The 9,987-nt window shown below is 48.4% G+C and overlaps 1 protein-coding gene across 1 annotated transcript; it reads left to right on the top strand.

The window, feature by feature from the left end:
* The first annotated feature begins 662 nt into the window (after nt 1–662).
* On the top strand, nt 663–9,987 carry LOC140404355 (ubiquitin-like protein 7). The gene is made up of 7 exons (XM_072492769.1): nt 663–831; nt 3,143–3,200; nt 4,258–4,391; nt 5,077–5,126; nt 7,107–7,274; nt 7,367–7,492; nt 8,592–9,987. Exons 1-7 carry the CDS (start codon nt 678–680, stop codon nt 8,727–8,729), a joined length of 828 nt encoding a protein of 275 aa, XP_072348870.1. The 5' UTR covers nt 663–677; the 3' UTR covers nt 8,730–9,987.

The raw sequence follows: 9,987 nt of genomic DNA, 5'->3' as shown, positions 1-9,987 counted from the left end.
CATTCTGCCACCGTCATATGCAGGTCGGGATAGGACGGCACTGCTTCCTGACATCCTGTACCTGTAAGTACCGGAACCCATTCCCGCTGGGTAGCTCCTACTCCTCTTCCAATTCCTCTAAACTCTACAAACTGCCCCCCAAAAAATGGTCCCCAAATCGCTTGATCCCTGCCCGCCGCCAGCCCCGAAACCCCACATCCAACACCATTCGAAGTTAGACTTGTGTCTTTTGTTCTGTTGGTCCTGCTGTTTACCCCTAGTTTTTAATTGGCTGTGTTAAAGGAGCGCAGAGAGGATGTTGATCCCATACTCGGTGCTCCAACAAGGACCATACAGTGAAATAAAGCAGCAGGCTTTTTGAAACCTTTTCTCATTGCACGCAGCAAGCTGTGTACAGAAGCTGCAGCTCAAATCTAATTTGCCACATTGATCAGATCTGTGCTGTATTTCACGAGTGAACTGTGCGTGAAATTGGAATCCGATGAATTCCTCCAGAGAATGATTCCCAGCAATATTGCGCTCCAGTAGAAAAGGAATAAATGTTGCTTCACCCACGAGACACGCCCCGGCCCGAAAAGCAGTGAAGAAAGATGCTATAAATCTCGGTTTGCTGGCCAACACTGTAAATTTACACAAAGAAACTAGAAGCAGTAAATGTTTGGCAGTTTGGGAGGGTAATGAATAAGTTCTGCCCGTGTGTTTGTCACGCTCCGAGTTCTCTCTCAACCCACTTTATCAAATTGCAGGTTTTCAAGATGTTAGCCAACAAGGAGTCGCTGGATCAGATCATTGTTGCCACTCCGGGTCTCAGCAATGACCCCATTGCTTTAGGTGAGTTTGAGAGATCGTTGCTACTCGCTGTTAAGTGGCTTCGTCGCCACTTGGCAGTCATTCTACAGGAGATTCATTTCGTCACAGCGTCCTAACCTGGATGTATATCATCATTGTGACCCAGCGACTGAAGGAACTGCGATATATTCCCAAGTCAGGACAGTGTGTGACTTGAGGGGAATTCGCAGGTGGTGGCGTTCCCATTGCATCTGCTGACCTTGTCCTTCTAGGTGGCAGAGGTTGATGGTTTGGAAGATGCTGTCAAAGGAACCTCGGTGAATTGCATCACTGCATCTTGTAGATGGTACACACGGCTGCCACTGTACCTTGCTGGTGGAGTGAGTGAATGTTTGTGAATGGGATGCCAATCAAGCGGGGCTGCTTTGTCCTGGATGGTGTGGAATGTCTGGAGTTGTTGGAGTTGCACTCATCCAGGCAAGTGGAGAGTAATCAATCACACTTGATTTGTACCTTATAGATGATGGACAGGCTTTGGTGAGTTAGGAGGCTAGTTACCTGCCACAGAATTCCCAGCATCTGACCTGCTCTTGTAGCCACAGTATTTATATGGCAAGTCCAATTCAGTTTCTGGTCGATGGGAACCGGCAGGATATTGAGAGTAGGGGAGTCAGTTTTGAAAATGCCACTGAATGGCAAGAGGAGATGGTTCGATTCTCTCTTGTAGGAGATGGTCATTCACTGCCATTTTTGTGTGTGAATGTTACTGCTATTTATCAGCCCAGGCTTGAATATTGTACAGGTCTTTCTGTATACGGATATGGGCTGCTTCAGTATCTGAAGAATATCCCGCTTCTGCACTTTAGCGAAGGTAACTGGAGAAGCAATTGAATGTGGTTGGGCCTAGTGCACTACCCTGAGGAACTCCTGCAGTGATGTCCTGGAGCTGAGATGATTGACCTCCAACAACCACACCATCTTCCTTTGTGCCGGGTATGACTGCAACCAGTAGAGAGATTTCTCTCTGATTCCCAGTGACTCCAGTATAGCTAGGGCTTCTTGAAGCCACACACTCTTGTCAAATGCTGCCTTGATGTCAAGGGCAGTCGCATTCACTTCAGCTCCTTTGTCCATGTTTGGACCAAGGCTGTAATGATGTTAGAAGCTGAGTGACCCTGGCAGAACCCAACTGAGTGTCCGTGAGTAGGTTATTGCTGAGTAAGTGCAGCTTGATAGCACTGTTGATGACCCCTTCCATCACTTTACTGATGATGGAGAGTAGACTGATAGGGAGGTAATTGGCTGGGTTGGATTTGTCCTGCTTTTTGTGTACAGGATATACCTGGGCAATTTTCCACATTGCCGAGTAGATGCCAGTGTTGTAGCTGTACTGGAAACAGCTTGGATAGAGGCACAGCAGGTTCTGGAGCACACATCTTCAGTACTATTGCTGGAGTGTTATCAGTGCCCATAGACTTTGCAGTATCTGGTGCCTTCAGTTTCTTGATATCACGTGGGAGTGAATTGAATTGGCGGAAGACTGACATTTGTGATGCTGGTGCCTCAGGAGGAGGCTGAGATAGATCATCCACTCGGCGCTTCTGGCTGAAGATGGTTGAAGATGATTCAGCCTTGTCTTTCACACTGATGCGCTGGGCTCCCTCATCATTGAGGGTGGGGATATTTGTGGAGCCTCCCTCTGCAGTTAGTTGTTTAATTGCCCGCTGCCATCCACGGCTGGATGTGGCAGGACTGCAGAGCTTCGATCTGACCTGTTGGTTGTGGGACTGGATTGCTGTTTGTCACATGCTGCTTCTGCTGTTTATGCAAGATCCCACAAGCAGCATTGTGATAAATCACTGGATAAACTCCCCCCGGTGCTGCTTGAGGAAGGAATGTTGACCAGGATGTCAGGAAAACACGCTGTGATTATTAGCTTACACCTGAATAGGAAGATGGAACATCATTTTGGCATTCCTCTTGACAATGCAGCACCCCCTCAGTACTGCATTAGGATTTCAACTTGGATTATGTACTTGTTTCTGGAATAGGGTTAAACCTTGTAACCAAGTCAGACTGACACTGGTTAATGTGAATAAACAACTCGATGTTCTGTGCATAGCGAAATCCTGCCGCAGGCTGTGCTTGGATATTTGAGATGCAAGCATTTGGAAAGGCCTCACTGATGGCAGGCTTCCAGGTAAGACACCGATATGGACAACTTTTGAAGAATAAATTAAATGGGAAATTGGAGAGTCACTCTTTCAGGATCCAGATCCCATACCTCAGACGTGAACCCCACTGAATCTTGTGCAAGTTCTGACCTTGTGTGTTTTTAACATTTTTGATCTAGGTGTGTTGCAGGACAAAGATTTGTTTGTGCTCTTCACTGACCCAAGCCTACTGGACACGTAAGTGCTGACTGTGTAAATCTCAAACCCGACAATCATATTGAAACCGAGCGTGTGTTTACAGAGCTCCCATTCCGAGGACCTTCCGTCAATCTGAACCCCTCCCGTTCAATGAGCATGGAACAAGCACCCACCAATGAGGGTGGATTTCCCCTGTGTTATCCCGCGGCCCATGTGGAGTGACGACACAGTTGTGTACTAGATGGGCCGGCTTTGTGACTTCTAATACAGTGCATTTTGGACATGGTTATCACAAGCAATTGTGTGCAGGAGGTGATGATTCAAGGGAAAGCTGGGTACGACTGCAATTCAAATATGAGAATAAGCATGTACCCAGCAAGGGGGGGGGGGCGGCAGGCAGTCTGTGACGGGACTACATCAGTGCAGAGTCTCTGCCCTGTGTTTCTTCGATCATAGTTCCCTACAGGGTGGGACCAGCAAATTGACCTCCGAGCCTGGAAATCCCCTGGGATTGAGGCAATGGAATTCATTCAGCTGCAGTTTTGCTCTTGTTAATCCTCCTGGTTTAGAGAGCACACCAACTCCTCTTGCCCAGATCTGGAGTTGCCTCTGTTTAGTCTGTACATTGTAGACCCTTCCTTCAACCTTTGGTCTTGTACTGCACGTGTTTCATTGATAAATGGAAGTAACTGTTGAACATTTTTATTTACACACGCCCTGTCAGGTCGACAATGTCTCTGATCTGAAATGTAGTGTCTGTTTTCATGTGATTGCGATTTCCCAGAATCGGCAGTGAACTGTCTTAAAGGAGAGAGGAGCTTTGGCCCAGCAGTGAGAGCGTTAACATCCTCCTGTATATATCAGGCTTAACATTGACCTAACTGCTCAGCACAACAATCCCGGACTCTCTTCAATACCCTCGGTTATACTGTGAAATCAGTGTGTGGGTCATATATCCACAACGTGATCCCAGAGAGAGAGAGTGCTTGCCATTCAGCCAAGAATTCACTTGCATTAAAAGCTGTCAATGAGTCCATTTGCTAATTGCTTGTTGTGCCGTATTGGCCTTTAATGTATGTGATTTCCCCCCCTGCAGGTTGGTTTCCTCACATCCTGCATTGGTCAATGCGATGGTGTTGGTCCTGCACTCTGTGACTGGAGTGGCCCCTTCGCCGACTGCCGCTAGTAACTCGAGGAATATCCCATCCAGTTCTTACAGTGAGGTACCAGGTAAGTCCCACATCTGCGGTGTTGGAGAAAGCTGCAATTGGTATAGCTCCTTAATTGTAGTAAAGTGCATCACAGGAGCATTCAGGCAGAAACGTGGCATTATTGTTACAGGTCAAAGAAATAGGTTTAAAGAGCATCTTAAAGTAGGGGAAAGAGGTTTAGAGTGAGATTTACAGAGCAAAAGGACAGGTTAGTATTTACGATGTGATCCTTCATCAAACTGGTCGGCCCAGGTCTCCTATTTCCAGCAAGGGATTTTCACTAAAACGTAGCCCAGCTTGACCCTCCTGCAAGTTTCTAGCACTGTTTTCATCACATTTTTTTCAAGCCCATTTCTCTTGGGAAAGGAGGTTTGTAATGAGGGGAATAAAGCTTAAAGTACAAAACCAGGACAGAAAATCTCAGAAACCACACATGGTGTCTGAAAAGAGGGAAAGTAGGATCATGTTTTGATTGGGGTCTTCTGCTTTGGACCCATCCCCAACGCTCTCTTCACAACATCCCCAAACCCACTTACCGTTTGTCATTTCTGCTGAATTCAATTACCAATGTGCTGCTTACTCGCGCACCGACTATTGAATAAGCTTATGTTTTTTTTTGGGGGGGCGGGGGGGGGGGGGGGGGGGGGGCGGGGGGTGTCCACCAATAGATAAAAGCCTCAATTCCTGTCCGCTTCATGTTCCAGGAGGATTCCTCTTTGACGGGCTCTCTGACGATGAGGATGAGTTCCAGCAGGTAAGTGAAGTTCCAGCTAATTGAAGAGAGTGCTGCGTGTATGCAGCACCTTTATCACCTGAAGCGACCTAAACTGATTCAAACGAATCGACTGAAACACCGTCGCTGTTTATAGCTCAGGGTTGCTGCTGGACGCAGAGCGTTCTAATGTCTTCAGAAGGAAAAACAGTTTTGTTAAGAATATGTAGCTTAGTTTTTAGAAAATATTGTGTAATTTGAAGTGCTGTTTTAACTGCTTCTGTAGTTTTTTTTAAATTTAGAGTACCCAATTATTATTGTTTTTCCAATTAAGGGCCAGTTTAGAGTGGCCAATCCACCTAACCTGCACATCTTTGGGTTGTGGGTTGAAACCCACGCAGACATGGGGTGAATGTTCAAACTCCACACGGACAGTGACCCAGAGCCGGGATTCGAACCCGGGTTCTCAGCGCCGCAGTTCCAGTGCTAACCACTGCATCACATGCTGCCCTTGCTTCTGTTTAGTTGACAGTTGATTTTGATTGCACAAACTAAATGCTGTGTTCAAGTGCAGCATGGGCATCTGTGGTCAGCAATACAGTAAAATCTTTGTTATCCCGCATGCTGTCGTAATTTAGCACAGCGGGCTAAACAGCTGGCTTGTAATGCAGAACAAGGCCAGCAGCGCGGGTTCAATTCCCGTACCGGCCTCCCCGAGCAGGCGCCAGAATGTGGCGACTAGGGCTTTTCACAGTAGCATCATTGAAGCCTACTTGTGACAATAAACGATTATAGTGGGCAGCACGGTAGCATTGTGGATAGCACAATTGCTTCACAGCTCCAGGGTCCCAGGTTCGATTCCGGCTTGGGTCACTGTCTGTGCGGAGTCTGCACGTTCTCCCCGTGTGTGCGTGGGTTTCCTCCGGATGCTCCGGTTTCTTCCCACAGTCCAAAGATGTGCAGGTTAGGTGGATTGGCCATGATAAATTGCCCTTAGTGTCCAAAATTGCCCTTAGTGTTGGGTGGGGTTACTGGGTTATGGGGATAGGGTGGAGGTGTTGACCTTGGGTAGGGTGCTCGTTCCAAGAGCTGGTGCAGACTCGATGAGCTGAATGGCCTCCTTCTGCACTGTAAATTCTATGCTTGGGGAATGAGTGGTGCCAGTGAATGAAAAATATCTGTTAATGGGGGAGTTGCATTATTCCGGGCACAAGATAAGGTGCTTCGCTTGGGCGCAATAACCAAGACTCAATAATGTAATCATTTCAATTTAAAATCTAAGAACTATTGCAGGTTTACAATCTATCGATAAGGATAGTTTTTTAAAGAATGCGTTATCTGGACACACAGTAATTGGCTTTTTTTTTTTAAATCGAGTTGACAGAAATGACACTTACCAGAGAATGCTGGTTTGTTGAGTGCAGGATAACACACAGTTTATTGTGTAAAGAAAGATTACATTTTTAATATAATTCATGCAATGTGGGTGTCGCTGGCTATTCCCCGTCCTGAATTTCCCTCGAAGATCGTGGTGAGCTGCCTTCTTGAACCACTTGCAGTCTGCGTGGTGTAGGTACACCCACAGTGCTGTTAGGGAGAGAGTTTGACCCAGTGACAATGAAGGAGCAACATTATATTTCCAAGTCAGGACGGTGTGTGCCTTGGAGAGGAGCCTCCAGGCGGTGGTGTTCCCACACGTTTACTGCCTTGTCCTTCTGGTTTTTGAGGTTGTGGGCTAGAAAGGTGTATGAATACATTGACTTTTAGACAGTGAAATACTTTTGAGGCATATTACTGTTGTAATGTGGGAAACACAGCAGCTGATTTACACACGATCGTGGTGGTCAAGCTGCCAAGACCCTCTTGCAGGCAACCCCCCTGATATCCTGATAACTAATGGTTCTGGCTGCTGATATTTATGGAGGGCTGTATAACCTCACTGTGCTGACAGGCTGACCACCTTCACTTAACACTGAATGTTTTTGCCACCAACTATTAAAACTCTTCACATTGTCTACACAGGCCCGGACCAGTGCTTCTTCAAGCGGTGCCTCTGGCTCCCGTCCAGCTACCTTGGGCTACAGTGGCTCAGTGGGACCTCGGCCCATCACACAGAGCGAGTTGGCCACTGCGCTGGCCCTAGCCAGTACCCCAGAGAGCAGCGCCGCTACCCCGACCACAGGAACGCAGGTGAGCCTTACCCGTCTGACCACCAGCTTCCCCCCTCCACCTCCCCGCTTCCTCCTCACTTACCACCCCGATCTCTGCTTTTCTCCCCGCAGGGCACGGCATCGGGTCTGTCTCCAGTGATGAACTCGGGGATGCCGTCAGCTGCCCCGATCAGTCACGACATATTCAGCCAGGCCCTACAGCAGGCCTTGCAAGCCTCCAACATCTCAGCACTTCAGGTTTGTGCTTTCGATTGCATTTCTCGCACTCTTGGGGGGTTCCAGTAACGTCTGGCTGCTGTGCAGTATGAGGGGGTTTCCACGTCTCTGGAGACACGCCCCACTCACCCGCTGTTGTGCATCACCGATCAGGACGGTCTGTGAATTTGATCCATGGTCTGTGCTGCGTGGGCTAATGTTAGTTTGGTATGCTGCATTTGACCTCTATCACTGAACCAGACATGGAGAAATCAGTCATGCGAATCCTGATCCTTTTACATTGACTCTATATACCCTTAATCTCGATTCAGTGACAGTGTGTGTGTGTGTGTGTGTGTGTGTGTGGGTGTGTGTGTGGGTGTGTGTGTGGGTGTGTGTGTGGGTGTGTGTGTGGGTGTGTGTGTGGGTGTGTGTGGGTGTGTGTGGGTGTGTGTGGGTGTGTGTGGGTGTGTGTGGGGGTGTGTGGGTGTGTGTGGGGGTGTGTGGGGGTGTGTGGGGGTGTGTGGGGGTGTGTGGGGGTGTGTGGGGGTGTGTGTGGGTGTGTGTGTGTGTGTGTGTGTGTGTGTGTGTGTGTGTGTGTGTGTGGGGGTGTGTGTGTGTGGGGGTGTGTGTGTGTGGGGGTGTGTGTGTGTGGGGGTGTGTGTGTGTGGGGGTGTGTGTGTGTGGGGGTGTGTGTGTGTGGGGGTGTGTGTGTGTGGGGGTGTGTGTGTGTGGGGGTGTGGGGGTGTGGGGGTGTGGGGGGGCGGTGAGACGAACATAAAGCACCTGAGTGTAAAAAGAACAATGAAACAATTGAATTGTAATAAAAACCCAACTGGTTCATTTTTAATGTCCTTTTCGAGAAAGAAACCGGCTGGCATTACCCACTCTGGCCTGTCCGTGACTCCACACGCACACCAACTGGCTGACTCCTAGTTACCCTCTGAGATGGTCTCGCACGCCAGTGGGACGCACGGATAATAGGGGTTTGGAGGGGGTGGGGAATGGAAGCCGGCACCTGTGGAACCTCCTTTGTTTATAATCTTTTGTCAAACTGCGTTCCTTTGCTGCCTTTGGTTCGCGACCAAGTGGAACAGATTGGGGAATAAAACTTGACTCTGGCTGTGTTTGCCTCTTTCAGAACCAGTGGCAGCCACAACTGCAACAGCTGAGAGACATGGGGATTCAGGACAGCGAACTGAGCCTGCGAGCTTTGCAAGCCACCGGCGGCGACATCCAGGCTGCTCTGGAACTCATATTTGCCGGAGGAGCCCTTTAACTTTGCTGGACAGTGCCTCAAAATCTGCAGGAGGAGAGTGTGCTTGGCAGAATGTTTAACTCATTTGTTTTAAAGGGAATTGGCGCTCTGGGGAGAGTACTGGGACTACTGAGCACTTGGCTCCGACAGGTGTCGGGGATGTTTGTGTCTGGAGCGTGACGTGGGGCACCAGTTTGTTTTAAAAATACACCCATTTCAAGAACCCTCGTGACCAGCATTGGTTCTGTTAAACTGAGGGGCAGGAATATGTTGCTGCCACAGGCCACACTATGTATGTTACGGTCAATTTCTGTGTCGGAGGGTGGGGATAGAGTCCATAAAGTGAGGTGGGGCTGCCTGGCCTGATGTCAATATGCCATTAGGAGCTTTAGACCACTGGTGTTACTACCTCGCGTTGATGGACAAAACATGCCACGCTTGATAAATATTGAAAATCCCAGGCGTCATGTCGCTTTCCCTATATTTTGAGCATTGTCAGTTTATTAGTTTGGGACATCCAGTCTCCTGTTCATGGGAATCTATTTAAAAACGCAATGCCACTCACCCCCACCACCCAGAAATAGAAGTGGGGGGGCTTGAAACTTGCATTCAGTCAGCACTTGCCATTCTGCTAACCCACATCTTCACTCTAAAGTCTCCAAAACGCATCGATTTAAGTGCAAACGCAGAGTGTTTCTTACTGAAATGCTTGTTAAAATTCCAGCCGCCTCTTTCATGTTAGACGTAAGCTGTGACGTTGATGAGGACAGGTCCAAATGTGGGAGTTTGTTTTTAGGTTGGGATGGGTGCATGGGAGGCTGTTGTAATCAAGTGTTATGGTTCAATCTGCCTTAGAGATGAATGGATTCAGAAACGTTCTTCGACAAAGTTCTTGTTTTTAACCCGAGATGGTGCTGGACGGTCCCACCACGTGTGTTTGGCTCGCCTGCCCTTGGACCGGCAAGTTTACTTGGAAGCTGCCAGCCAGTGCATGGGACCCACCCACCGGCAGCTGATGGTGCCCACCCGTTGCTACCCAATGACTGCTTTCTTGTATGGGCTAGTGTTACGTTTTAACGTGTGGGTGAGGTGCACTTGACAGCACCTTCATTTACCCTGAAGCTTTCCGCAGTGGTCATTGTAAAACCCAGTTCTCCGTGGGAACCTCAACAGCTGTGCTTCCTAAATAACTGCTTCCGTTAATGGTGGTCGGGCTGATATCACTGCTGTGTGCTGTTAATTTGCAAGTAAGTAGACCATTAAACTGCAATGCATTTTT

Source organism: Scyliorhinus torazame, chromosome 30, assembly GCF_047496885.1.
Source record: "Scyliorhinus torazame isolate Kashiwa2021f chromosome 30, sScyTor2.1, whole genome shotgun sequence".
Classification (NCBI taxonomy): domain Eukaryota; kingdom Metazoa; phylum Chordata; class Chondrichthyes; order Carcharhiniformes; family Scyliorhinidae; genus Scyliorhinus; species Scyliorhinus torazame.
The sequence above is the reverse complement of the archived record's forward strand: the minus strand, read 5'-3'. Positions and strand labels throughout refer to the sequence as shown.

Bases quoted from the DNA above. Each gene is read 5' to 3' on its own strand.
- LOC140404355 (XM_072492769.1), top strand. From the start codon at position 678: ATGAATAAGTTCTGCCCGTGTGTTTGTCACGCTCCGAGTTCTCTCTCA. The intron at 3,201-4,257 runs GTAAGTGCTGAC...CCCCCCCTGCAG, and splicing joins GACCCAAGCCTACTGGACAC to GTTGGTTTCCTCACATCCTG. The intron at 4,392-5,076 runs GTAAGTCCCACA...TTCATGTTCCAG, and splicing joins TTCTTACAGTGAGGTACCAG to GAGGATTCCTCTTTGACGGG.